Source organism: Alligator mississippiensis, chromosome 9 (assembly GCF_030867095.1).
Source record: "Alligator mississippiensis isolate rAllMis1 chromosome 9, rAllMis1, whole genome shotgun sequence".
Taxonomy (NCBI): domain Eukaryota; kingdom Metazoa; phylum Chordata; order Crocodylia; family Alligatoridae; genus Alligator; species Alligator mississippiensis.
Window position 1 is genome coordinate 1,670,437 of NC_081832.1, and position 27,505 is coordinate 1,697,941.

The 27,505-nt window shown below is 65.0% G+C and overlaps 3 protein-coding genes across 6 annotated transcripts; all 3 read right to left on the minus strand.

Moving 5' to 3' along the window:
- Window positions 1-277: 277 nt before the first annotated feature.
- On the minus strand, window positions 278-4,172 carry LOC102559681 (cytochrome c oxidase subunit 4 isoform 1, mitochondrial). Its single transcript, XM_059713138.1, has 5 exons — window positions 3,945-4,172; window positions 3,013-3,109; window positions 2,122-2,283; window positions 1,452-1,583; window positions 278-754 (listed from the first exon to the last, which is right to left on the minus strand). The coding sequence occupies exons 2-5, from the start codon at window positions 3,107-3,109 to the stop codon at window positions 618-620; spliced, it is 528 nt and encodes a 175-aa protein (XP_059569121.1). The 5' UTR covers window positions 3,945-4,172; the 3' UTR covers window positions 278-617.
- Window positions 4,173-5,274: 1,102 nt separating this feature from the next.
- Window positions 5,275-19,055, minus strand: LOC106737498 (bactericidal permeability-increasing protein). 4 transcript variants are annotated; one of them, XM_059713136.1, is made up of 18 exons: window positions 17,767-19,054; window positions 16,355-16,478; window positions 11,797-12,508; window positions 10,618-10,751; window positions 10,340-10,454; window positions 9,608-9,736; window positions 9,252-9,407; window positions 9,055-9,118; window positions 8,021-8,081; window positions 7,692-7,783; window positions 7,357-7,533; window positions 7,038-7,097; window positions 6,681-6,848; window positions 6,443-6,510; window positions 6,136-6,178; window positions 5,753-5,816; window positions 5,593-5,669; window positions 5,275-5,505 (listed from the first exon to the last, which is right to left on the minus strand). In XM_059713136.1, the coding sequence occupies exons 4-18, from the start codon at window positions 10,718-10,720 to the stop codon at window positions 5,431-5,433; spliced, it is 1,452 nt and encodes a 483-aa protein (XP_059569119.1). In that variant the 5' UTR covers window positions 10,721-10,751; window positions 11,797-12,508; window positions 16,355-16,478; window positions 17,767-19,054; the 3' UTR covers window positions 5,275-5,430. The 4 variants fall into 4 exon arrangements, with proteins under 4 accessions (XP_059569119.1, XP_014452366.3, XP_019355881.2 ...); XM_014596880.3 differs by having other exon boundaries at window positions 16,099-16,478; XM_019500336.2 differs by having other exon boundaries at window positions 16,099-16,478; window positions 17,150-19,054.
- A 1,281-nt stretch (window positions 19,056-20,336) lies between these two features.
- On the minus strand, window positions 20,337-21,541 carry ID1 (inhibitor of DNA binding 1). Its single transcript, XM_019500324.2, has 2 exons — window positions 21,176-21,541; window positions 20,337-20,794 (listed from the first exon to the last, which is right to left on the minus strand). Exons 1-2 carry the CDS (start codon window positions 21,485-21,487, stop codon window positions 20,753-20,755), a joined length of 354 nt encoding a protein of 117 aa, XP_019355869.2. The 5' UTR covers window positions 21,488-21,541; the 3' UTR covers window positions 20,337-20,752.
- Between the last annotated feature and the right edge of the window lie 5,964 nt (window positions 21,542-27,505).

Here is a 27,505-nt window from a genome sequence, read left to right on the forward strand (position 1 = left end):
CCAGAGTCGCCACCTCCTGGCGTGCAGCCTGCCAGCAGGCAAGAGGCTGGAGAGGAGAGCAAAGTTTGTAACCACATGCCCAGGCCTTTCGAGGGGCACCAAAGGGCTGAGCTGCTGGCAGCTGGAGAGTCAGGTGAGGTCACAGCGTGTGACCAAGAGCACCCGGCTCCTTGGGAAGGTCTGGGGGTCGGTCACTGCCCCCACCACCCTGCCCCACGACTGGAAAGCTAGGGGTCTTGGGGCTCCCCTCACCTCGGACAAGACAGCTGCCACAGCCTGGGGTCAACCGTAGTGATTTATTCTGCACAATCAGGTGCCAGCTGCCTGGTGTGCCCTTGAAACTGGTGCTAATCAGGAAGCAGAGAAGGGCAGGGCCCGGGACAGCCCCCATGGGGCAGGCCAGCACCTGGGCCAGCTCCCACCCCACGCAGGACAAGGCACGTGGATGAAGGCACCAGAGAGACGGTTTAGCAGGGCAGGGGCCGAGCCAGGGGCTGGCAATACAGCCTCTGCCCCGGCCTGGCGCTGGCCTCTGGCGGGCACGTCCTTCTCGGGCAGGGCAGGGCAGTGGCAGGCACATCCTGCGGGGGCAGCTGGCAGGGCAGAGAAGGGCCCCCCTACTTTTTCCACTCATTCTTGTCGTAGTCCCACTGGGAGGCGAGGCCCTCCACGGGGTTCGTGCGCATGTCCAGCATCCTCTTGAGCTGCTTGGCCTTCCACTCGTCCGACAGAGTGTGCGGCTTGTTGGGTATCACTGGCAAGGGACAAGGACACAGCAGCTCGTGAGAGCAGACCACCGTGATGCTGACCAGCCCCCGGAGACCTGGGTTCCACCGGCCTGCCACCAGCTCAGTCCCCCAGGGTGTCACCTTCCCCCCCACTCCCCAGGGCTGGGAGCCTGAGACTGGTCCCGCAGGCCTCAGGATCAGGCCCGGATGGGGCCTCCTGCTCCCAGGCCCCACACGTACCAGGCCAGGCTGCCCACGCCCTGGCAGTGCTGGAGCATCAGCCCTGGCCAGGGCTCCCTGAACGCCTCTGCTCCCTGAACGCCTGCTCATGCAGCTGCGCTGCTGGCCCAGAGCCTGCAGGATGCTTCACGGGGGTACTGAGCAAGGCTGGGTGTGCAGTCTTACCTTGGCCCTGGCTGGGCTTAGACCCCTGGGGGCCTGGTGGAGAGCAGGACACAGGCTAGGGGCTCTGCTCAGGCCTGGCTGGGAGCCACTGAGCATCCTCGGTGCAGCCTGGGCCCAGCCAGGGATATTGCTCTTCAGCCCTACAGACCCCTCATGCACCCAGCACCCTGCTCTTGCCTCCCTGGCTCCTTGACCCCCCAGAAAAGCAGCTCCTACACCTGCCCAGGCCAGGCCTGCCACAGAGCCGGGACCCAGGACATGGCGCAGGAAGGCTCTGCTATCCCCATTCCCAGCTCCCAAACCAGCCCGTGGCCATACCATAGTACCGTTGCCATGCCAAGATGAGTCCTGTGAAGCCGAGGAACATGAAGGTGACTCCGAGGATGGTCTTCCACTCGTTGGATGGCCGGTTCATCTCAACATAGGTCTGGCAGAACTTGATGCGATAGACTGGGGACAACGGCGGGGGTCAGGCCATGCCAGGGGCCCTTCTGCCTGGGACCCAGGACAAGTGCCCTGCCCTAGGAGCAGCTTCCTGGGCTCCTGACTGAGTATCAGGGCCCACGTCTCAGCCACTTGGGTGGATTCTTGCTGGCACCTGACCTCTCGCCACTGGGGTGAAGGGCCCTGTGTGGCAGGGCTGCTGGCAGGGGAAGGATAGGAGCTACCCCCTGGCTCAGGTATCTCTGGGGCTTTCCACCTGCGGCAGCAGGATGCGCAGCATTGGAGCTTGCACCCTGGCTGGGCTTGTTGCACTGGGGGCCTCTCCCAGCACAAAGGAGATCTTGGGTCTGCCAGGAATGGGGCACCCTCCACAGCCGGGTGTGACTGCGGTGCAGTGCATGGGCCTGGGCGCAGAGCAAGGGGCTCCCGGGGCTCAAGAGATGGGTGCTGGGAGCCATGCAGATGCCAAGCCCCTTCCCAGTAGCAGAGGGCAATTCCCCAGCCTCCCCACAGCCCAACCGCGCTCCCCGGGACTCTTGCGTACGGGCCAGTTTCTCCTCATTGCTCAGCTCCTTCCAGGAGCCCTTCTGCTTCTCCATCAGCGCCTTCTCGTCCACACTCAGGTCCCTGCGGTACGGGACATCAGGCAGCGGGTAGTTGCGCTTCTCAATGTAATGGGGCACCGACATGTTCTCTTGGATGGCAACTGCGGAGACAGGGCAGAGCCCCCCTCAGGAACTGCCCCCCTGCATCTCAGGAGCCCGTTCCGGGCACTGCTGCCTTTGTACAGCACCTGGCGCCGCAACAGCACCCTGAAATACCAGGGCTAAGGCAAGGGGCTGGAAGGGGTTAATGGGGCACTGGTGCCACCTCGTGGACAGACTCAGGATTGCATGGGCAAGCCACTGACCTTGACCTCCAGCTCTGCCAGACTTTGGAGGGGACAGGACACCCCTTCCCCAAGACAAGCCAAGCCAGGCTCCGGGCCCTGAACACGATCCCTTCCCTGCCTGGCATGTGCCACCTCCTTTCCTCCTCCACCACCCAGGCTTTGCAGTGCCATGGCGGGGCTGGGATAGGCTGGTCTGAGCCAGCTTTAGTGGGGGGAGTTGTGGGCTCCATGCTCTGGGGCAGGAAGGAGGCCCCACGTGGCCTCACGCCCTTGGGCTGAGCTGGGGCCAGGATCCACCTGCCTTCCCAGGGCAGAGCAGCCTCCCTGGGGCCCTCTGCGGAGGCTGGTAGCTGCAGCCCGCAGCAGGGAGTGCCCAGAGGGTACGGGTCCCCCAGCCTTGGCCCAAGTGGAGGCCATGGCTCTCTCTGCAGCCCCTGAGAAGCAGTGCAGCTGTGGGGGGCAGCAATGGCCACAGCCTCCACCTGCCCCGGCCAGGCTCGGGGTGCAGCCAAGGCCCCAGCCGTCCACGGAGATGCCTCTTACCAGACTTGCCATGGCTGTGTGTTGCTCGGACGGCGGCAAGGCCCAGGACGCCTCTCCTGGCCAGGAAGCCCGCGCGGAGGACTGGGAGTGACAGCATCTGTGGGAGGCACATGCCCCGCTGCAATGAGCACCCCTTCCCCTGGAGAGGCCTGGAAACGGGGGCACCATCCTCCTCCTCGCAGCCGGTGCCGGCGAGCCCTGCCTGGCCTGGTGCAGGACGGTGATGGGGGTAGGACTCCATTACCCTCCACCCCCAGCCAGGCCAGGCTGGGGGAGAAAGGCCCCGAGCCCCCGACTTGCGGGTGCAGGAAGGTGTGACGGACCCGGCTCTCCCCACGGTGCTGGCGAGGCCTGTTCTGCAAGGTGCGGGGAGCTGCGCGGGGGGCCAGCCGGATGTTTCCCCCAGAGACTCCTGGGTCCCATTGCCAGCTTTGCCACTGGTTTCCCCAGCGGCCTTGGGCACCTCCCCTCTCTGTGCCTGTTTCCCCATGGGGCGGCTGCCCCGGGGCGCTGGCAGGACCCTGCCTCCTGTGAGCGACTAGATGGCCCGGCTGGCGCCCCCGTGCCCCTTCGCCAGCTGCGGGGGCACTGCCCAAGCGGGTCTCCGGCCGCCTCGCTCCTGGCAGGGCCCGTTTCCCTGGCCGGCCCGGGCCCCAGCAGCTCTTCCAGCTCCCGGGCGGCGGAGGCAGCCCCCTCCCCGGCCCGGCCCGGCCCGGCCCGGGCCCTGCCTCCATATACGGCTCGGCCGGGGCAGCTGGCAGCGAGCGCCCGTCCGGGGTGACCTCTACCGCCGCGGCACGCCGGGGGCAGCTCCCCTTGCACAAGGAGCCGGGGGTGGGGGGCGGCCCCGGGCAGTGCCGGGGGCCCCGCCGCGCCCCGGCCCCGGCCCCGGCCCCGGCCCCGGCCCCGCTCGCGGCCCGGGCGGCACTTACCGCGGGCGAGGCCGGCGGCTGCAGCCGAGCTGGGAGGAAGGCGCGCGGCGGCCCGGGCGCGGGGCCAGGGACTCTTACGGCGGCGGCGGCGGGGCCCGGGCAGCGCGGACCCCCGGCCGCCCTCCGCCGCCGTAAGAGTCCCCGGCCCGGCCGGCCGGCCGAGCCGCTCCTCCGGCCCTGCCCCGGGCGGCGGGCGGGCCGGGTCGGGGCTGGGTTTTTAGGGGCAAATCAGCCGGGTCGGGTCCGAAGCAGCTGGACGGAGCTGGCACCACGCCTCGTCCCAAACGCGCCTGGCGAGTCTCCTCCACCCGGCCCCGGCCCCGGCCCCGGCCCCTGGAGCGAGGATGCTCCCAGACCCAGCGGCAGGCTCCTCCAGCCCGGGCTGGGACTCCAGCTGCCCCCTGCCCCCGAGCTGAGCCCACAAGAGGCAGAAGCCTGGAGCCTTCCCCTGCCCCGTCTCTGACCCGCCTCCACCGCCTCCCCTCGCCTGGGGCTGGGGGCTGGTGGGGAGCTGCGGGGGGCACAGCCTGTCCGAGGCAGGCTCAGCCCCGCACAAACACCAGGGCTGATTTCTGACACAGGCACCCCTGCCCCTGCCCCCGGGAAAGCACAGGGCAGGGGGGCGCAGCTCCCAGCATTGCTGCTATGAGACCCTCAATAGCCGTGGCCCAGCTACGGAGGAAGGCAACCGCCCAGTCTGGACCAGTCTGACCAGGGGGGAAATCCCTTCCTGACCCCACTGTGCACGGGAGCAGGGGGCAAGACGCGCCAGCTTTGGGCCCAGCAAAAGCACTGGCCCAGCCCAGTCACAGCCCCAGCCTGGGCTGCAGCCAGCGCTGGCCTCGGGAAGCCCCTCCAGCCCCTCCTCGTCCTTGCTGCCCCTCTCTGGACCTGCTCTAGCTCTTCTCTCTCTCCCGAGCCAGGCCCAGGCTTCGAGACATGACTGCACCGTGGATTTGTACCAGCTCCCTGTCCTTCACAATTCCCAGTTGTTTTTTGCCTTTCCGACAGCAGGCACCCCAGGCATGGACCTCCAGCCCCTTATTGCAGCCCCCCGTGCAGGTGTGTCCAGCTCCAGCCGGGGAGGAGTGAAGCCCCCGGGGTCCCTTCCTTGCAGCTCTTCTCAGCAGGTGACAAAGCCCCGGCAGCCGCCCACCCGTTAGAGCAGCCCCCAGGTGGCTCTCTGTGTCCAGGGTGCCAAAGAGGCGATGCCCCTTCTCCCCCCGGCCTCCACGGGGACCAGAGACTGGAGGATGGCAGGGGCAGCCACGGGGCTCGGAGGAAGGGGAGCGCAGGGGGAACGCAGGAGCCGGTAGAAGGACAAGGCAGAGACAGCTGAGGACCCCCGTTTAGTTGCATGGCTACAAAATCCTTCTGCCACCTCCCCCAGCGTGGGCAGAGGGGCTGTGAGCCAGCGGTCTGTGCGGGGATGCTCGGGCGAGGGCAGGGTCCTGGCACGGTGGTGGTACAGGGAGGCCAGACGGAGTCAAGGCAAGCACTGGGCGGCTGCTTTCGGGCGCTCAGATTCATACCGCATGTCCGTGGCGACCAGCACGAACCCCTGCAGAGACAGAGCATGGGGGCATGTGGGTGGGAATTCCCCAGGGCTGTATCGGGGCTGGGGGATGGCAATGCCAGTGCTACCCACCTCGTGAATGCTGACGTGGGGCTCCACCAGGCTGATGTTGTGGAAGCTGGGCACCGGGAAGCCTTTCTTCAGTCTCTCTGGGGGGGAGAAGGGGCAGCGGTGAGGGGGGAGGAACTGCCCCTTGGGGTAGGGGCAGGGGAGGGGAGAGGCTAGCACTCACTGTTGACCAGCGACATCCCGACCGCCCGCAGCGCCAGGTTCATCACAGCCTCCAGGTCCTTCACCTGCACGACACGGGGGCACCAGTGAGAGCAGGGCGGGCGTCCCCCAGCTGTGCCTGGCGCTCTGTGCCCAGCCCCTGCTCCCACACACAGCCTGCCTGGGGTGCACTCGCAGAAACATGCAGCTGCGTCCTTCACACCGTGTGCCATGCATGGGCGTGCCAGTCATGGGCATGGTGTGCGTGCAAGCAGAGTACTCATGCTGTGCCCGGTGTCTCCATGGGGCTGCCCGACTCTCTCCCGCGCAGGGGTAAGCTCTCCAGGTGGCTCGGCTGGGTCACCCCCGCCCCCCTAGACCTGAGCCTCCCCTGCTGTCACTCACCTTGACTGGGCCCACGTGCGACTCCACCTGGGACATCCTGAAGCTGTAGGAGACACGGAGGCAAGTTCATGGCCAGGATCACGTGGCAGCAGCCAGACCCCAGAGCACGGGGTTGGGGAGGAAAAACCCATGGAGATCCAGCACTGCCCTTCCTTGGGCATCGGGCCTTGAGGCCCTGGGATGGGGAAGAGGAGCCCAGGGAGCTCCAGGGCAGGGCTGGGCTCTGGTATCTCCTGGACTTGGGGCTACAATAGGGACCCCCCCCAAATGGGCCATGCTGGACAGGGGCAGGGGCAGGGGCACTCACTTCTTCAGCGCCACAGAGCCCCCGACCCTGGCCGAGTCCACGAGCAGCTTCCCTGTCAGGTTGGCATCCTGTCAGCAGAGCGAGGCGTTAGCAGGTCCCTCCTGTCGGCTGGAGCAGAGCCCCCCGATCCAGATGCCCTGCACCCCCCTGGTGCCCTTGTGCACAGAGCTGGGGCCCTGCCCTGCCCCTGCCAGCCTGCAAAGCTAGCTGGGGGGCAGCAGTTGCCCCGGGTGCTTACGACATCCAGCAGGAAAGCGGGTGCCAGGGTGGCATTTGGCAGGACGACAAAGGCTTTGGCAGTGCCAAACAGCGCCAGGTCCAGGGCGCCGGGCCGGCAGCTCAGCAGCGGCTGCTTGCGGGCAGCGAGGTGCAGCTCCATGGGCTGGGCAGGGACGTAGGCCAGCAGCTGCATGGGGAGAGGCAGGGCTTGGGCCGCGGCATGGATGGGATTGCACCCCCGGCACTGGGCCTGGAGCCAGACCTCTCCAGGTGCACGGCGCACGGCCGCAGCCATCCCCGCCCGTGTGTCGGGTGGTACTAAACCCAGGACGCCAGGAGCGGGGCACAGGCTGGGGGGAGCTCCAGGCAGACTCACCTTTGGGGCAAACACCCCCATGCTCATGGTGTTCAGCCGCAATGGGGACCGCTTATGGATCTGAAAGGCACATGCCGGGTGCAGGGTCACTGGGGGATCATGGCAGGGAGCCTGCGGGGGTGGCAGGACCCCCCTGCTCCAGCACAGCCCAGCTGGGTGCAGGCCATGCGCATCCCTCACTGCCCCCAAAGCCACCGTCCCAGTCAGGACACGCAGGGGTCTCAGCTCCCCAAGCCTGGAGGAAAAGGGCCCTGCTCTACCAGGCTGCCCGCCGGACCAGAACCGCCCGGGGCTGGGGTCCCGGGGGAGGGTGCTGTACCATGCTGTCAGTGATGCGTCGCTGCAGGGTCCCGGCGGTGAAGTACACGAATGCTGCCGAGTTGGCCAGGGCCTGGCTGGCAGCGAGGAGCAGCATGCGGCCATCCGAGCCGGGCAGCAGAACAGGCCCGGGCGAGAAGGGGCTCTCCTGCGGGGCCCCCACCCGGTAGACCTCGCCCTGGCGGAGCGGGGAAGCGCGTGAGCTGGGTCTTGCTGCAGCTCGGCTTCCCGCTGCCCCTGGCACAAGCCTGGAGGGATGGCAGCACTATGGGCTCTCAGCCCCCCAGGAGCAGCAGCACACGGGGGGAGGGGGGACTGCCGCTGGTGCGACCTTACCTTGAGATCCACGTCCCCGTGCTGCGCGGTGATGGTGGGCCGCTGCACCAGGGAGTAGTCAAGCTCAGCAACGGGGTCGATCTGAGCCGAGACTGTGGCAAGGGGTTAGGGCAAGGGGTTAGCAGGGCTCTCCCCCCTGCCATGACTTCCAGGCCCAACCCCTGCCCCGGGAGGCTGGAGTCAGGTCGGAGCAGAGCGGGGCAGCCCTGCTTGGGCCTCTGTGTCTGCAGGGAGCAGCTGATCCGGAGTCACACCGGTCCCGGCTCCTGGCCCCCAAGCCCCGACTTCCCCCCACCCCGCCGCGCTGGCTCTGCCGCTGCGCGACCCACCTCGCATGGTCTCCAGGACGCGCTCCAGCCTTTCCACCCCTTTCCTGAGCTCTGGGCAGAGCTGGGGGAAGAAAGCAAGAAGGCTGCAGGTCAGACACCCTTCCCCAGCAAACAGAGCAGCTCTGGGGCAGAGCAGGGCAGGAGGGAAGGGTCTGCCCTGCAGGCACCTCCTGGGTCAGGCGGCTCCTTCCCTGGGCTCAGAACAACTCCCGAGACAGAGATTTGTCCCCAAACGGCCACTGCTGGGAGCCGCTCGCTCCTGCAGCCGTGACGCGGGGGCATCCAGCATGACATGGGGCCGCGGGGGCAAGTGTGGGCGCATTTCATCCCGCGCAGGAGTGGAAAATGATCTGCACTGATGCAGGTGCACGCTGGGCAGCACTGCCCTGCAGGGGTGGTTTCCCGGAGGATAACAGCCTAGCGCTGCTGCTGACAAAGTGCAGGGCTTCGGGCGAGTGCCCGACCCCGTTAGACTCCGGGTCCCCCCCCGGCTCTTTGCTTTCCCTCGTTTTTTGACTACAAAGAGCAGAGCAATTCTTCTGTCGCCAAGAGCACAGACAGCCCCAGACAGGCCAGGGCTTGTCATGCTCTGGGGTCTGGTTTGAAACCTCCGGGCTCATCTTGCAAGTCGCGTGGAGGTGTTGGCATGCCTGGCAGTGCTAAGGACCTTGTGGCACCCTGGATTGTGTTAGCTCCTTGGTGGGGAGTCACTGCCCTGGAGCACGGACACAATGCATGGCCTTGCCCCGCGGGGGGCAAGGCCCTCTGCTCAGGGGCGAGGCCAGCCCTCAGGAAGCCAGGCGGGTGGCGGGGAGAGTTACACCAGGGCACCCACCCCCATCCGTCTGCTCCTCTCTCCCTGCAAACTGGTGCGTCCACTACAAAGTCCACCCCGGGCAGAGCTGCTCCGGAGCAGCCGCGCAGGGGTCTGCACTCCTGGTTACCCGGCCGTGGGGGGGTTGACCCAGTGCTTGGCTTGCCACCCCGGGTCCGGCACGGGAGGGAGAGGCGTGGTTAGCAGTGCCAACACTCACGTGCTTGTTCAGCTCCGTCTGCAGCGGTCCCCGGAGAGCACCTGTGAACAGGTTGTAGAGCCAGCTGCGGGGAGACGGAGCACGGAGCCATGAGCGTGGGGCAGCTTTCCAGCCTCACGCAGGTCCCGCAGAGCCCCCGGGCCCGGGCACCCCTGGGGAGGGGACGGGGGGCAAGGTCAGGGCAGGTTGGGGCCTACCTGGCGCCCGTCCGGAAGGTCACATCCAAGCTGTGGACGCTGGACTCACAGCTGTCGCTCCACACGGAGAAGTGCCCGCCGGGCCCCCGGCTCACGCCCAGCACGGTGGAGAGCGAGAGGTCGTGTACGGAGATGTCGAAGGAGCCGCTGTCGTGTCTGGGGGCACGGAGCCGTCAGCGCTTCCAGCCAAGTGCGCACAGCTGGCTCCAGCCCCCCGCACCCCGAGAGCCGGCGGGGGCAGGATTGGGGTCGGGGGGTTCGGGTCACGGCTGAGCGGGCTCTGTCCCTCCCTGGGGTGTGGAGATCCTTCACGCCAGACCCGGGTGCAGACGGGACCCCCCCCCAGCAGCACTCACACAGCCCAAGTCTGCACCGCCCAATCGCCGCCGAGCCGGACGTGGGCGTGCTGGACCACGAGCCGCACGCCCGTCCCCTCCGAGAAGCCCACGGTCGACTCGTTCAGCTGGAGCTCCTGGATCCGGACCCTGCACAGCAGCAGGCAGGCAGGTCAGGCCCCAGGAAGGCTAGGGCAGCCCGGGGATGTCGGGAAACCCCACGGATTCAGGGACGCGGGGCAGAGGCACAGCTCGAGGCTGCTCTCTGCAGACTCCAAGCGCCCGCGGGCTCTGTGCATGTGTGAGAAATGCATGCACGCGTGTCTGCACGTGCTCCATTCACATGTGTGCCAGAAAAGTCCCTGCAGCCTGGGGGACGCTTCCCCGCCCTCTACCTGGCCAGAGTCGGCCAAAGGCTCATCCGGCTGGGTGCTGAGCTACTCGGGACATTCCCGCCCTCTCCACTTACCCCTGGAAAGCCCCACAGGGAAAGAAGGGAGTCTTTCTGGGAAAGCCTTGCTGCCAGGAAGGTGTTGGAGGGGAAGGGGTCAGAGCTGGGGGCAGGTGAGAGGATCCTGGTCAGACAACCGCACACCAGAGGATGGCAAGCACCAGGGAGCGGGGTACTAAGGGGACCCCCAGCACAAAGCTGGGCCCAGCGGGTCTGTGCAGGGACAGCCGGGACCCTAGAGCCACCCCTCTGCCGTAGCTCCAGCCCCCCCAGCAGCAGCAATGGGGGTCGGCGGCTCTTACCGGGACACGGAGTAGGCCACGGTCCCGAAGAGCGGGATGCTGTAGGAGCCATTCAGGTCTGGGATCGGCTCCTTCTGCAGCACCGACTTCAGCAGCTCGAGCCCAAACTGCTGCCCTGGGCGGGGGGAAGGGGCAAGGGGTTGCAATAAGGCATGGGGCAGGCACATGGCAGGGGGCACGGGGACCCCTACCCCTTCCCTCCCAGCTCCCCCCTGCTGAAGTGGAGCCAGCCTGGGCAGCGGGGAGCTGGAGGGGGGTGCTGAGGCCGAGATACAGACCGTACTCCAGGGCTTCCTGCGTCACGCGCACCTTGAGGCCGGCGGGGGTCCCCTGCGATGCAGAGCAAGTGCCCAGCAGGGCCACGACCAGCACCCAGGCCATCCTCGGTGACCGGGCAGCTCCTCGCCCTGACCTGGCGCGGGGAGACAGAGCAGGCAGTGAGCGCCCCACGGCAGGACAGGGTCCGGGGGTCCCGCTCCACAGAGCTGTGCAACAGCCTGGAGCCAGGATGGGACTCACGGGACCTTGTCTGCCGCAGGCACCTCGCACTCCCCGGTGTCCCTGGGGCAGCAGGGATGTCTCATGGGAGATGCCGGCCAGGAAGCACTGGTGACGGTGGAGGGTTTGTCCCGTGAGACCCCAGTGTTGGATGCGTGGCGCTGGAAACCCGCCCTTGCCCAATGCGGTGACTCAGCAGGGAAGCCCTGCGCCCAGGCGGCTGCCCGCCGGAGTCCCTGGCTTCCCCACGGGCTCCTCCGCAGGGTTTTCTCCGGGCCTGAGACCTGCTCTGCTCGCTGCAACCCCAGCCCGTGAGGCTCCGCTGCAGCAGCACATGCCCAACATCCGGGACTGGCCACCACAGCTCCCCTACCTGCCCCGGAGCTGCACGTGGCTTGGCCCCGTCCCAGTTCAGGGTCATTCGACCTGCGCCACGAGCCCAGCCCTGCTCTCGGAAATGAGAGCACAGGTAAAGTGGGGGCTGAAGGCTGGTCTCCCTCTCATGGGGGGGGAAAAAACACGCCTGAGCCAGGAAGTCCACATGCCCGCTGGGTCTCTGCAACATATAGGACTAGCTGGCGCAGTGCTCGCCCCCACGCCGGCATCCCCCTGCATCCAGCATTGCCCCCCGCCCAGGCTGCTGCAAGGTGCCCAGGCCCGAGGCAGCTGGTAATGCTGCCTGCCATCCTCTGGATGTCTGGGAGACCTTCTCCGCCTTCCCGGGAGCAGGTATCCACCTCTCCAGCCTTGATGAGCCCTGGCTAATGAGCCCCAGGTGATACGTCCTCAGAGCAAAGAGCAAGCCTCCGTGACAGCTGTGGTCGCCGATACCGGCGGGCCCTGTGCCTGGTCCACACTCGCCCCGATGCTCTGCCCAGCAGTGCCCCTCTGGACCGTGCAGCAAGGCGGTGGCGTGGCCATGACCTGCAACCTGGCCATGGGAGAGAGGATGCCCATACCTGCTGGCCTCCTGGCTCAGGCTCCTCACGGGGTCCGCTCTGCCGGCTGCGTCCCAGCAGGAGAGCCCCTGTCCTGTCTCCGGCAGCTGGCACTGGCTGCCCGGCTTCTCAGCTCCCGACAAATCTGGTCAGACCAGATATTCCCTGGGTTTGACAGCCTGTCACCGGCTGAGTCACCCCCGCCTGCACGCAAGGGACAGGCTGAGCATGTGTCCCAGAGTCCCGGGAAGCTGGAACAGGGCGCGGCGGGCACACATCCGGGCGTCCCAGGAAATGCCCTGGCACCAAGTCACGCATGCTGTGGGGCGGCTGCCCCGGGAGCACTTGCCACGAGGCCAGCTCCCCCCAGGCATGCCCAGGCGGAGGGGATTCACGACTGCAGCTGAAGGGATGTCCTCAGGCAGAGGCAGGACCCCCCCGGCATTAAAGTTCGCCCACACACACATGCCTACGCCTGCACACACGTGTGCTCAGGCATGCACATCCTTTTCCCTCGGTCCTACTCAGGCGTCACAGGCCGCTTGCTTCTGTTTGCTCTGGGCTCCGGTTCATGCCAGCTGGTTGTTTGGGAAAGTCTCAGCCCGGTGGGCAGAGAGGGGGCTGCCCTCGGCCATGCCTCCCTGGGGCAAGGACGTGCCCCCTTTTGATTCCCCAGGGCTGGAGAGGGCCAAGGACCCGCGGGACTCCACGCAGCAGCAACGGTTTCATCCACCTGCCAGAGAGAAAGAGAAGCCCGTCAGGCCCCGGGAGACGGGCAGTTCCTCCAAGACCCAGCCTGTCTCAGCCCAGACCTCCCCGGGGTCACCGCATCTGCTCTCTTACTCCCAGCGTCCCTCCCGCTCCGTCCTGGCCCAGGAGCAACCTTGCAACCCAGGACAAACCCCCCCACCCCGCTCCTTGCACCAGCCGCACTCAGACCGCCCCACCCTGAGGGGCGAACCGGACTGTCCACATCGAAGAGCAGGGGAAACTGAGGCACGGAGCGGGGCAGTGGCTTGCCCAGGTGGGGCTGTGGCAGAGCCAGGTGCCCTGCCCTTCCTCCCACCTGCAAGCACCACAGCAAGACAGGCCTTTCCCAGGAAGTCAAATGCATCCCAAGCTGCGGAGGCAGGGAGAGATAGGGCCGGGCCAGGGCACGAAGCGCTCCCACTGTAATAAGCTCAGAGATCGGCAGAGGGCACCAGCGTATAGGCCTAGGGCTCCCGACGGGCTGTGCCCATTGCTCCTGCCCCAGCCGTGCAGAACCCGCCCTGGCGGCTTCCACTCCCCGCCTGCCCCCGCAACCCCCTGCCCCGCAGGGCCAGGCCCCTGGGAAAGCTGGGCGTCCAGGCAGGGGCACGGCCGCAGCTTCCACCGTGGTCATCCCGGTGCTTGCATTTAAACTGTCGAAAGCCGCAGAGCCTGGAGAGCCCTTTCCCCGTCCCGCCTGCCAGGGGAGGTCTCAACATGCAATAGAGCAACTAGGTAGATGCAAGTCGAGGGACTGGGTCTCGGGTGCGATCCCTCTCCTATTCAACACCCTCTGCCATCCCCCATCAGTGGGTGCGAGATGCCAGAGGAAACCCCTTCAGCCACCTTGCTCCGCAGCACAGGGGGCAAAAAAAAAAAAAGAAGAGGACACGTCTGGGAAAACCCAGACGTGTGGTAACTCTCAGCCAGTCCCGAAATGGGAGGGTCGGCCTCCCCTGCAGAGCGCGGGATGGGCCCGGATTCACAGATTCATAGTTGGTCAGGTCGGAAGGGACCTCAATAGATCATCGAGTCCGACCCCCTGCATAGGCAGGAAAGAGTGCTGGGTCTAGATGACCCCAGCTAGATACTCATCTAACCTCCTCTTGAAGACCCCCAGGGTAGGGGAGAGCACCACCTCCCTTGGGAGCCCGTTCCAGACCTTGGCCACTCGAACTGTGAAGAAGTTCTTCCTAATGTCCAATCTAAATCTGCTCTCTGCTAGCTTGTGGCCATTGTTTCTTGTAACCCCCGGGGGCGGCTTGGTGAATAAATACTCACCAATTCCCTTCTGTGCCCCCGTGATGAACTTATAGGGAGCCACAAGGTCGCCTCTCACCCTTCTCTTGCGGAGGCTGAAAAGGTCCAGTTTCTCTAGTCTCTCCTCGTAGGGCTTGGTCTGCAGGCCCTTGAGCATACGAGTTGCCCTTCTCTGGACCCTCTCCAGGTTATCCGCATCCTTCTTGAAGTGTGGCGCCCAGAATTGCACGCAGTACTCCAACTGCGGTCTGACCAGCGCCCGATAGAGGGGAAGTATCACCTCCCTGGACCTATTTGTCATGCATCTGCTGATGCACGATAAAGTGCCATTGGCTTTTCTGATGGCTTCGTCACACTGCCGGCTCATGTTCAACTTGGAGTCCACTAGGACTCCAAGATCCTTTTCCACCTCTGTGCCACCCAGCAGGTCATTCCCTAGGCTGTAGGTGTGCTGGACATTTCTCCTCCCTAGGTGCAGCACTTTGCATTTCTCCTTGTTGAACTGCATCCTGTTGTTTTCTGCCCACTTGTCCAACCTATCCAGGTCTGCCTGCAGCTGTTCCCTGCCCTCCGGCGTGTCCACTTCTCCCCATAGCTTTGTGTCATCTGCAAACTTGGACAGAGTACATTTGACTCCCTCGTCCAAGTCGCTGATGAAGACATTAAAGAGTATCGGTCCAAGGACCGAACCCTGCGGGACCCCACTGCCCACACCCTTCCAGGTCGAGACCGACCCATCCACCACGACTCTCTGGGTGCGACCCTCTAGCCAATTCACCACCCACCGGACTGTGTAGTCATCCACATCACAGCCTCTTAACTTGTTCACCAGTATGGGGTGGGATACCGTATCGAAGGCCTTCCTGAAGTCTACGTACACGACATCCACCCCTCCTCCTGTGTCCAGGCGTTTCGTAACCTGGTCATACAAAGAGACTAGATTGGTCAGGCACGATCTGCCTGCCACGAACCCGTGCTGGTTTCCCCTCAGTATAATTTGTCCTGCCGGGCTCTCACAAATGTGAGCCTTAATAATCTTTTCAAAGACTTTACCAAGGATGGAGGTGAGACTGACCGGCCTATAGTCGCCCGGGTCCTCCTTCCTCCCCTTCTTGAAAATGGGGACCACATTGGCCTTCCTCCAGTCCTCCAGGACCTGGCCCATGTGCCACGAGTGCTCAAATTTTCTTGCCAGTGGCCGTGCAATGACATCAGCCAATGCCTTCGGCACCCTCGGATGGAGCTCATCCGGGCCTGCCGACTTAAACCCATCCAGTTCCTCCAAGTGACCCTGCACCATCTCAGGGTCTACGCATGGCAGTCTGGCGCCTTGCTGCTGTCTCTCTACGATCCCATCGTGAGACTTGTCTTGCCCCTCATTTAGGAACACGGAGGCAAAGAGCTCATTGACAAGTTCAGCCTTGTCCCCCCGTCTGTCACTGATTGCTTCTGCCCGTTCAGTAGCAGTCCTATACTGCCCTGGGCCTTCCTTTTACTCCCTATAGATCTGAAAAACAATTTTTTGTTACTCTTAACTTCGGCTGATCCCCCCGATTGGATAGGAAGGGTTGCTTCAACTGCGGGGAGTCCAGTCACTTCAAGACCAATTGCACAAAGCAGAGCAACCCCGGCAGGCCTGTCCACCGAGCAACAGCTGTGCGCAACGAGGGGGGAGCCCCGAGCCACTCCGAGGGGCGCGCCTGTATCCGCAGGATTACAAACCCGGAGAAGGCGACGGCCTCCCACAGGGAGGAGGCAACAGTACGTGGGAAAACCGTCACTGGGGAGGTGGCATCGGCTATGGGTGCCCGAGAACCATGCCCAGTCCTGGGAGCCCCATCGCCAGCTGGTGGTACCACTTCAATTCAGGTGGCAACTGCTCACCATGGCTCACGATTTACCCTGTGCCGGTCACCTGAGCTCAGGCCGCACTTGGCAGCAGCTGCTGGCAAACTTTTATTAGCCCAGAACGTGACAGACTATTGCAGATCACGCGAGACGTGCCAGCAGATGGGCAGCAGTGGGGTTAAGAGCAAAGCTCCCCTGCAGCCCCATTTACCGTGAGTAGATTTGGAAATTCAGCCAATACATTAGGATTAAGTAATTTTAGATGGATATTAAAAGGGTCCCCAAACCCAAATTTGATGAAACTCGATTTATTCTGGTTTACTCAAGGCCTATTTCTAACTTCCTTTGTTCTAACCCCCGTCTCCCACTGATCAATAAGAAGCTCAATACAGCGTGTCTGGCCGTTAATTCCTCGATACAGCCCCCAGCAGCAGCAGCAGCAGCAAGGGGGTCGGCGGGTCTTACCGGGACACGGAGTAGGCCACGGTCCCAAAGAGCAGGATGCTGTAGGAGCCGTTCAGGTCTGGGATCAGCTCCTTCTGTGCACTGACTTCAGCAGCTCGAGCCCGAACTGCTGCCCTGGGGCAGGGGGCACAGGAACCCTTGCCCCTTCCTTCCTCACCCTGCTGAGGATGAAGGGGACCCCTCCCGGCTCGCCCTGCTGATGTGGAGCCAGCCCGGGCAGTGGGGAACGGGGTGCTGACCGCACAGAGATACAGACCGTACTCCTGGGCTTCCTGTGAGGCCGGCGGAGGTCCCCTGCGATGCAGAGCAAGTGCCCAGCAGGGCCAGGACCAGCACCCGGGCCATCCTCGGTGACCGGGTGGGCAGCTCCTTGTCTTGACCTGGCGCAGGGAGGCAAAGCAGGCAGCAGCTTAACCAGGCTGGGCCATGGCAGAGCCAGGCGCGGAGCCCGGCTGTCCTGCCTCTCCTCCCACCTGCAGGCACTGCGGCAGGACAGGTTTTCCCAGGAAGTCAATGCATCCCAAGCTGCGGAGGCAGGGAGGGTTAAGGCTGGGCCAGGGCACGAAGCGCTCCCAGCCGCCTCCGAGAGCTGTAACAAGCTCAGAGATCGGCAGAGGGCACCAGCGTATAGGCCTGGGGCTCCCGGCACGCTGTGCCCATTGCTCCTGCCCCAGCCCTGGTGACTTCCACTCCCCTCCTGCCCCCTGCAACCCCCAGCCCCGCCAGGCCAGGGCCCTGGGAAAGCTGGGCCGTGGCTGCAGCGTCCACTGGGGTCATCCCGGTGCTTGCATGTAAACCAAAGATGCTCCATCAAAAGCTGCATAGCCTGGAGAGCCCTTTCCCTGTCCCACCTGCCAGCCCCTGCCCTGGGCCCACCCAGGGCCAGGCAGATTGAGACCCAGCCCGGAGCCCACCATGGGGCTGGGTACACCTCTGCCCCGCAGCACCATGCCCCAGACAGGAGACTTCCCTGCGGGCCCAGGCTGCAGCCAGGGGAGGGCTCCTGCCTCCGCGACCCCCAGCTCAGCCCTCCCGGGAAAGGCCTTCGTACCCTGGGCCTGGCGCTGCCTGGTTCTCAATGCTCTGCTTCAGCGTTGCTGCCTACTAGGCTCCACCCCAGAGACAGCTGCATTTCAGGGCCAGGTGAAACCAATTCCTTGCCAAGCATCAGGTGTCTTCTTTGACCCCATCATTACCTCCAAGGCTGCTCCCTTCATGGCCCTCTCAATTAGCCCCTGGTCCTCCTCGTGGACTGCCTGGCATCTCCCTGCCTGGGCTGGATGGCTCTGTTCTCACCCCAGGCTAGAGCACATCTGCTCCTTTAACCACGGACACGGTAAAAAGCTGCACTGTATGTGGGCCTGGCGGAGCTCTGGATCCTGCCCCTCGGGCCCCTCCATCGGCCCTGGGGACCCGTCCAGAGCAGAGACCCTAGCAGAGGACCCATTCACCCGTGGGGCTACCAGGGGCCTGAAGCCAGTGAGACCACTGCTCCAGGGGGAAGGAAGCTCATGCCCCCCAGCGCGTGGGACAGGATCCTGATGGTCCCGTGGCCCAAGAGCCCGGGGGAGGGACCCGGTGCAGTCATGGACCATGCCACACCCCAGCCCTGCCTCCCCACTCTGCACCTGGGAGGAGGAGGTGGGAGTTTGTTCCCATCTGACTCACCCCCAAGCCTCTTGCAGCTCCTACGGCGGCCGGGGGGCAGGATGCACGGGGCCAGCGGAGGTCAGCACAGGGCACGTCCTCACCCTTTGCAGCCTCCCCACAGCTGGGCTGGTTTTGCACAACCCCCTCTGAGGCAATTTCCTCCTTCGGAGAAGTGCCGCTCTCCCCTGCTCCGTGTGGGGCTTTTGCAAGGGCCCGTGCAGGAAATGCAGGCGGCGCTGGGCTTTCCAAAGAAGCTGCACCCCGGCGCCCCGGCACCCTACGCACACCAGCCCTCCCGCTTCAGTTTCCATGCGCAGGCCGAGCTGCTGACTCATCGGGTGGCCGGGGGCAGCCCCTCCGCCAGCCCAGCTGGAGCAGTTGGGCAAGACCAGGCCTTCCCTGAAAACCAGATGCTGCTTCTGGCCGGGGCTTTCCTGGGGGCGCCGGGTTTCAAGCAGCGCGCCTTGCCTTTCTCCATCCCAGGGGCCGGCGCTGGGGACCTGCTGGCCCCCGGCCCCGGCCTGCGTCCCCCCACGCGGCCACCCGCCCCGGTGCCGGGAAGCGCGCTATTCTTAGAGCAGCGCGGTCCAGAGGGAGGCTGATGCTGGAGCGTCACGGCGAGCCAAGGCCGTGCTGCACAGGATCGTTGCACAGGATTGGGGCCTCCTTGGGAGAGGGGCAGAGCCAGTCCCTGCCCCAAAGGCCTTCCAGTCCTCTATGGAAAGGGGTTAAGTGACTCACCCAAGATCAGGGAGTGCGTGGGGCCAGATCCCAGGTCCGGACCTCAAGCACAGAAGCTGGAAGCATCCAGCCATCCCCAGCAGCACGTCAACACTCGGGTCCCAGGGTGCTCCCCAAGCAGGGACTGCCAGCACAGTGGGGCACGCACCCCTTCCCATCCCAGCACCGCTGACCTAGCCAGCCCTCCCTGCCGGACTCGGCTCCCCAGTCTCCAGGAAGCGCAGGAAGAGAAATCCCTGCAAAACGGACGCGTTAGGGGAAACTCTCCCTCCATCAATACAGCCATCGCTGCATGCCCCGGCTCGGCCGGGCCAGAGAGACCCCGGCTGGGCCCAGCCTCGCTGGGAAGGGGTTAAGCACATTCTTTCGCCAGCATGGAGAAGAGGGAGTTTTTGTGTGTCATGCCTGCGCCTCTTGTGCAACGGCGCCGCGTTCCCAGGGCCGGGATGCAGCTGTGGGGGCGTAACGGTTAGCAGCTACAAGGCAGCGTGTGTGCGGGCGCGGAGGGGGAGCCGGCGCTCCGTGCCAAAGGCAGGCTCCCAGCCTGGGAAGGGCCTGCAGCCTCAGACAGAGCGGCGCCTCCGTACACCTGGGAAGTTCAGGTTAAAGAGCTGCGCATTCCTCCGCACACAGCTGATTGAAGCATTAACAAACAGGCAGGCCGCGCCAGGCTCCAGATGGGCTGGGCCCAGGCCAGGAGGGAAGGCGCGGAGCAGGGGGAGACAGCGTTGCTCCAACCAAAACCGCTTCCCCCCCAGCCCCAAGCCCCCCGGCTGGCGCTACACCCATTGGATCCCATGGGGAACTGGCCTCGCACGTGGGCTTTTGGCTGGCAACGGGTGAGGCCAAGGGAAGGGTCTTTTAAGAGTCCTACAGTTGGAGACCAAAGCTTGGTGGGGGTTTAACAGCTGGATGGGGCAGGGGTGTCATGCTGTGCCCTGCACAAGATTCAAGGGCGTAGGGTTGCTGCTCATCCATTTAAAGGAGTGAGCTGCTGGGAGCCTGCTTCACAGATGGCCCTGGGGGAGGGAAGCTCTCTGCAGGATACACCAGGATGGGCACAGCTGGGATTGTCCGTAGGTCTTTCCCCAGGAAGTGTTCCAGCTGCCCCAGGGACTGGAGAACACATGCCGGCAGACGTAGGTAACCATGATCTCTTTTATTACACCAGCTAAACAGCTGGAAAAAACTGTTGTTTGCAGGGGTTTGGGCACAAACACCCCAAACTTTGCAAGGAACAATTTCTTACAACTCAGTTGGTCTAATAAGAGATCCCATTTACCCCAAGAACCTTGTCTGTGTCCTTACACCAGCACCCCCACCCCCATGCCCAGGCCAGAGTCAGTGCTGGGAGCAGGGACCAGTTGGGACAGCTGCAGGGATTTGCCTGCAGCACCTGGAAATCAGCACAGCTCAGCCCAAGCCTATGGTTCATTGAGGGGCCCATGACATACGCCCCCTGCCCCCTCCAAGCCCCCCACGGTAGGGGCTGCCAGGGTCACTTCCACTCCTGCGGTTGGGAATGCTAAACCCCAGAGGCCAGCCGGGACTTGCCTCCTGCGCAGCACAACAGCCTTGTTGTGTGTGTGTGTGTGTGTGTGTGTGTGTGTGTGTGTGTGTGTGTGTGTGTGTGTGTGTGAAGCTGAGCAGCCGGCAGAGCTGGAACAGGCCTCTCTGACAGGCAGGGCTGAGCGCCAGGTGGGGAAGCTCCCGTACCCACTGACTCAGCCCCAAGCCTCACCCACGTACAGCCTAGGGTTGGGTCCGAGACAGCTGCACCCCAAGGGCCACTTCCCCCAGGGCCGGGAGAGGGGCTTCGGGGTCACAAGAAGCAGGGGAGTCCGAGCTCCACATGGGTATTTGTTTAATAACAAAACTCCAGCTATTGTAGAACAATATTCTCGGCAGCATCATTGTAATATACAATACAGGCCCCTTCTCAGGCGTCTGAGAAGCACACGGCTTCAGTGTTTTTCAAAAGAAAAAAAAAGTCAATGGGAGCACGTGACCCCCCTACAGAGAAGCCTCCATGGCTCCGATGCCCCCGGGAGTGCCAGGGCTGCTGCCCCGCGTGGCGGGTCCTGGGTCTCATCTCCGCCCAGGCTCAGCTCTGCTTGCCGGGGGTCTCAAGGGGTCTTCCCCTCGGGTGAATCCAGCTGAGGGGGTGGAAGAAGGGGGAACAGCACCTTCCAGACCCCTTCCCCCCTGCCAGGGGAGGCAGGGAGACAAGGCAGCTAGTCCTCAGCACCACGAGTCCTCCTGGTCAGCGGCACAGGATGTGGTCAGCCGCGCTCACGCAGGTTGCCTGGGGGGGACAGAGGGGGCAAGAGTCAGGCCCAGGTGCAGGAGGGGCATCCCTGCTCCATACCCCAGCACAGGAGGGCAACACTTACTCCTTACCCCACTCCCCTGTATCCCCTCCTCCCCCCCACCCCATCCCAGGCCAGCAGACCCTACTTCTTACCCCATCCCCCTGTACCCCACTATGTCCCAGCCCAGGAGGGCAGCCCCCTGCTCCTTACCCCAAGCCCCCCATATCCCAACCCAGCAGAGCAGCCCCTGTCCCCTGCCCCATCCCTGCACGGCAGACCCTGATCCCTGGCCCAATCCCCTGCAACCCCGCACTGTCTAGGGGGATTACAGCCCCTTGCCCCTGTCCCCCCTCCCCGCAGCCCGGGGGCCGCACCTCGGCGGGGTCGCGCGGGGCGGGCGGCGGCAGGTCGAGGTCGAGCTCCAGCTGCAGCGCCCAGATGTAGTCGATGACGTGCTGCAGCAGCTCCACCTTGGAGACGCGGCGGTGGCGGGGCAGCGTGGGCACGAGCGCCCGCAGCCGCGAGTAGCAGCCCTTCATGTCGTACAGCAGCGACGCGGCCGCGGCCGCCTGCTCCGCCGGCTCCAGCAGCGCCCGGCCCCGCGCCCGGCCCGCCTCCGGCTCCGCGCCCCGCACGCCCGGCAGCGCGCAGCTGGGGCTGGCGGCGGCGGCGCTCGACACCTTCATGCTGAGCCGGCGGCGATAGGACCCGCGGGAGCGACGGCGGCAGGACCCAGCAGTGGTGGCGCCCGGCCGCCGCGCCGCCTGCTTTATACCCTGCCCTGCGGGGGCGGGGCCGGCGCGCGTCTCCGCCCGCCAATGGCAGCTCGGGGGCGTGGCCTCGGGCCCCGCGCCACGCCGCCGGGGCGGGATGTTAAAGAGACAGTAACGCCGGGGGGCGGGGGAGACGGACACGCACGCGATTTAACACGCACAGTTTACAACACACCCGCAGTTTCACACACACGCACATACACACACACGCGATTTGCAACACGCAATTTGACACGCACACAGTTTGACACACATACGATTTGACCCGCAGTTTACAACACACACACACACACACACACACACACACACACACGATTTGCAACAGACAATTTGACACACACAGTTTGACACATGCATACGATTTGACACACATAGTTTACAACACACCCACAGTTTAATACACACACACACACTCTTTACAACACACACAATTTCACATGCTCAGGCACACTTGCTGCCCCCCCCCAGACCCGGGCTCCCCCCGCAATGGTGCAGGGAGCGATGGGGCCAGTGGGGAAGCTCAGGCCTGGTGAGGAGGTGCAGGGCTATGGCTCCCCAAGGTCGCCCCGCAGTGCCTGGGCTGCCCCTGCTCCATGTCCATGAGCTGGGGGTGGCTGCTGGGCACCCCAGACCCAAGGGCCTTGTGGGTCAGGCTTGAGCCCCGAGCTGGCAGAGGCACCGGGTCTTCCCAGGTAGAGCAGGGGCGCCAACGACAAGGCCCTGGTGCCAGGGCAGGGTGGGCACAGCTGCAGCTCCCACCCCTGCACCCAGCTCTCACCCCCCAGTCCTGCCAAAGCAGTGCGGGCACAAGCCCCGTCGTGCCATGGGGGTAAGAGCAGGTATGCCAGGTGCCAGGTGCCCAGGGGGATTCACGCAGCACTGCCTCCCTGCCCTCATCCTGGCCAGGATCCACCTTGGCCTCCTCCCCATGGTGCTCTCGCAGCGCCGAACCCGGCAGAGGTTGCTCCATGGGTGCTTTGCTCCCGGAGCAATTTTTGCCTCTCTGGGAACTCAAAGGCCGAAGATGACTCCCAGGTTTCACTTCCTGCAGGTGATGCCGGCCGGCGCTGCCCTGGAAAGGGCGCGCAGAGGCAAAGGTAGGTTCAGGAGCATCCTTCAGCATGAGCCATGCGCGAGGCCTGGGCAGCACGGAGCACGGACCAGACCGATGGATCCTTCCTGGCTTGAACCCCCGGGGTAGGGCACCCCCAGGAGGGAGCCGATGCCCCTTTGTCCATGGCAATGGTGCCCAACCAGAGCCTGGGGCAGAGGCAGCCTGGTTGGTAACAGCCACCTTGTGATGCCAGGTCAGCGACCCCCAGCGCCAGGGCCCTGCAGCTGGCAGGGGTCTGCAGCTGGCACCGACATGCCGCATGACCACGGGCAAGTCACTTAACCATGGCACGCCTCAGTTTCCCTGTGTCCAACATGGCCTTTGCAGGGGTTCACACCTTCCCCCCAACCCTGTGGCCCTGCAGAGCTTCCCAATGCCCCGAGCTGGTTCTCGTCACCAGACCCCGCTCCCCGCCTTTGCAGGGCTCCTCCAAACCTGCTGGGCACAAGCCCCCCTGTTGCCCAAAGCAGGATGAGACCAGACCCAAATGCGGGGGTGGGGGGTAGTGGGGACCCCCGGCCCCTTCCCCCCTTGCACACAGCAGTGTGAATGCTGAGGCCTGGCTCTCCCCTTCCCCCCCCAGCCAATCCCCCCACTTGAATGTGTGGCCTGTAAAGCAGATGAAACAGAGCCCAGCTGTGCGGAGGTATTGTTGGCGGCAGCAGGAAGCACTGATAGCCTCTGCAGCTGAACAAAGCCTGGGCAGGGCAGAATGGGGAGCCCCAGACAGAGCGGCTCCAGCCCAGCTCTCTCTCACAATCCCGCACTGATCTCCCATTGTTCTCCCTGCCCTCCCCGGCTCCGCGCTGACCTGGGCTGTGGGGCTGCCAAGACAACAGGATGTGAAAGTTAAAGGTGTTTGGGGGGGGGGGGGGTAGGAGCCCAGCTCTGGGGCTGGGAAGGGGCAGCTGGGCCTGGGGACCCGGCTGCAGCCCCGAACGTGCATGACCACAAGCCCCGAACACAAGTCGGCACAAGCCCAGGAACCCCGAACACACATGTGCACAAGCCCTGAACATGCATGTGCACAAGCCCAGCAGCCTGCCCAAATGTGTGTGCACAAGCCCAGCAGCCCTGAGCACACGTGTGCACAATCCCAGCAGCCCCAAACATGCATGTGCACAAGCCCAGGGGTCTTAAACACACGTGCAAATGAGCAGGGTGGCCCCAAACATGCAGGTGTACAAGCCTGATGGCTTCAAGCATGCATGTGCACAAGCCTGGTAGCCTCAAACACATGTGTGTGAGCAGGGTGCTCCCAAATGTCTGTGCACAAGCCTGGTAGCCTCACATGTGCATGAGCAGTGTGGCCCCAAACACGTGTGTGCACAAGCCTGGTAGCCTCAAACACACGTGCATGAGCAGGGTGCTCCCAAATGTCTGTGCACAAGCCTGGTGGCCTCACACGTGTACATGAGCAGTGTGGCGCCAAACACGTGTGTGCACAAGCCTGGTAGCCTCAGGCATGACACACATGCACCCAGGAGATAAGGCTGCAGCTGCCCAGACCCGGGCTGGCCCAGCTGGCCCTCCCCTAACCCCCGTGGTCATGGCTGGAGTGGTTGCTGTGGCACCCGGGGGGGCCTCTGCTCCCACCGGCCTTCCATGGTCCAATGGCAGCAATTTGGGCTCCTTGCCCCAGGCCCAGGCAGAGCCGCCTCTCACCATCCAGCCCTGAGGCTGTATACGAGGGCAGGTGGGTGCGACTGCCTCCCTGCTGCTCGGGTGAAGAATCCCTAGTGTGCACATGCATGCATGCACCAGCGCGCGCACACACAGACATGCATGCCCTCGTCTAGCATGCCATGCCCTTGCATGCGCCAGTGCGTGTGCACACATGCAGTGGCTCTCACGAGCCCGGTGCACAGCCCTGAGCGTGCAGTGCACACAGGCATGCCCGTGCTCCTGCCGGCTGGCCCACGCCGTGATGCCTGCCCTTGCCACAGCACGGCGGGGGTGGGCTGAGCGGCAGGTGATCGGGTGACTGCCTGGCGCCAGCTGTGGAGCTGCTGAATGGGGCCGTGGAAGCCTCCAGCTCCGGCGCAGGCGGCTCTGGCTGTCAGCGAGACGAAGCGAGGCCTTGCGCCAGGGCGGCGCTGCCCGTTCTCACGCTGCTCGTGTGTCTTTGCCCAGGCTCCCAGCCTGGTGCCGAGACAGTGCTTTTCCCACCCCCAGCTCCCGGGTCTCCTTTGCACACCCATCCGTGCCTCACGCCTCGCTGCCCGCTTCTCCATGCCTCCACCCCTGGCACAGGCCTCGCTTCCTGCATGGGGCTCCCTCCACCGGGACCCTCCTGCTTCCTGCATGCCCATGCCCAGCCCTGCTGCACACGGGCGTTGGGGCCTGCCCGGGCTCCATCCTCGCCCCCCCTGGCCGCTCTGCTCAGCGACGCAGAAAATGAGCAGCTTTAAACTGGTGCGGCGGAGCGGAGCAGCTTGGGATGGGACAAGCCGGCACTTCCAGGCTAATTGCTGGGAGCACTAGATCCCCCCCGCAGATAGCTGCAACCCCCAGGCAGAGGTGCGCCAGCTCCGGTCCCCAGCTGCCCTGCTGAGAATGCCCCCGACAGCTGGCAGCCCCAGCCCCGCTCCTCTGCCACGGCCTGATAAGCATCGCTTGGCTGGGAGCAGGTGCGCCGGGGACGGGCTCAGGTGTGTGCCCTCCCTGCAGCAGAGGCTGTGGGAACGCGGGTGGCCTGGCGCGGAGGGCTGAGCGTGTCCCCTTTTCCCTGCAGCTGACGGCCCTCGCTGGGGGGCACAGGGCTGAGCCGAGGCTGCTAGCAAGCAGGGGGAGCAGAAGCCAAGGGGCTCCTCGCCCTCTTGTCCGGGTAGCTCTGGGAGGGCACGGCTAGCTCCGGTCTCTGCATCACGGGCTGCGCTGGAGTCCCAGCACCCTGCCCGCCAGCCCCCACCCCATCTGCTGCCTGGGCTCTGTTCCCGTCGCCCCCCTGGCTGCGGACAAGGATTCCCAGGGTGGGCACGGGTGGCCCCTCCATTCAGGCCCGGAGGAGCGGGCGGGGAGGGGCGCGCCCCGTTCCCACAGAGGCTATCAAAGCAGTTAATTAGCCCCCATCTGCCAGCAGCCCGGCAGCCGCGGCTGGTGGCATGTGAGGAGCTATTGAGGAGGGGACAATGTGCAGGAATGCTTTCACTGCCCCAGCCGGCCGGGGCGGGGGGCGGGGGCGCAGCTGGGCCCCGGAGGACAATGTGGAGGGACAGCCTCCCCCCCAGCCCCGCTTAGATCCGTAGCCGGGCGCTCGGCCTGCATTAGCCTCATGTCAAACCTCAGGACTTGGGGCCGAGAGGTCAAGCCGCAGTCCCCTCCCCACGGGGTGGCTGCCCTGGCCCCGGGTTCCCTGCTCCGTGCCCGAGCTGCTGCAGGGCAGCCCTGATGCCTCCCCCTGCCCCGTGCCTCAGTTTCCCCTCAGTCCTGCAGAGAGAACGACGGGCTCCCCAGGAGAGGCTAGAAGGTGCCGTGCACCGACTCGCGCCCCACCGGCGCCCTGCTGCAAGCCGCGGCGTCACGCAGAGGTCTGTCCGGCATCCCCCTGGGTTGGCGAGGGTCAAGGTCGCCGGCAGCCTCCAGGCTAAGAGCTCCCTGTGGGCCTCTCCTCTGTGCCAGCTCGGAGCCGGTTTGGTACCGGAGCCACCGCCAGCTCCTGGCAAACACGCTGGGAGAAGGGAGCCGTCTCAGGCTGCTCTGCTTCGACCCGCCAGGAGCCCACAGGGAGGGATCAGGAGCGGATCCCGCTGCGCAGGGCACTGGGTGCATTGAGGGCAGGTGCTCCGGGGGGTGTAGGCAGCCCCCAGGGCCTGTCCCAGCCCCAGCCCAGCCCGACCCGGCTCCCTCTGCTCAGGGCGGCAAGGACCGGGCTGCAGAGACAGGGTCCCAGGAGGGAAGGAGCTGAGAGCCGGCTCCCTGCCTGCCCCTCTCCCCCTTTGGGCACGGTGGGAAAAGCAAACAGGTGGCCGCAAGGCTGTCGCCGGCGGGTGCGGGACGTGGCAGCTTGGCCAGCCCTGGCCGGTGTCAGCGCACAAGACGCATCGTCTCATTACCATGTGAATTCTGGGAAAGCGGAGGACCGCCCGGTACCACCCCCCCACCCCCCCGCCAGCCATATGGCGCCCGCACCGCGCGGGGCTGAGCCGCGCTGACGGATCCCAGCGTCTGGGAGCAGAGCAAAGGTTGCCCAGCAGCCGCAGATATCAAAGGGCCTGCACACTAAAGCCTATTCACGGGGGCTCTTCACAACAAGGCTCCCGAGGAGACCACACAAGGCAGGGCTGTTCCCAGGGCCAGCCCGGCTCTGTCCGGCGGAGGGGACAGGCGGGTGGTGACCCTGGCCGGATGGAAGGGGACAGGGCCTGGTGGATGCCCTGCAAGGCTAGGTCTGCACCGGGACCCTGGGTTGCACTGGGCGGGCAGCATCTGTCGCTGCAGTGGGGTGAGTCGTGCCCCCGACGCCTGCCCGTGGCCCACATCTGTGGCCGGGGAGCAGCCCAGGTTTGCAGGGCACGGCTGGGCATGGCAGTGCCACTGTCACAGAGGGGGGTGCCTCCGGATCCAGCCAGAGCCTCCGCGGAGCAGCGAGTCATGGAGCCGGGGGCGGGAGGAGCCCCCAGGCCACATGGCATCAGTCTGGGAAGAGTTACTGATGGGCCAGACATCCCAGGAATGACCCGCACAGGGCACACGCACACAGGTCCGTGCAGCCTTGCACATGCCCAGAGCCCTGACACGCGCCTGCATGCCAGGACGGACATGAGAGAGGAGCAGCAAGGCATCCGTACGGCAACACGCATGGCAGACATGGCACA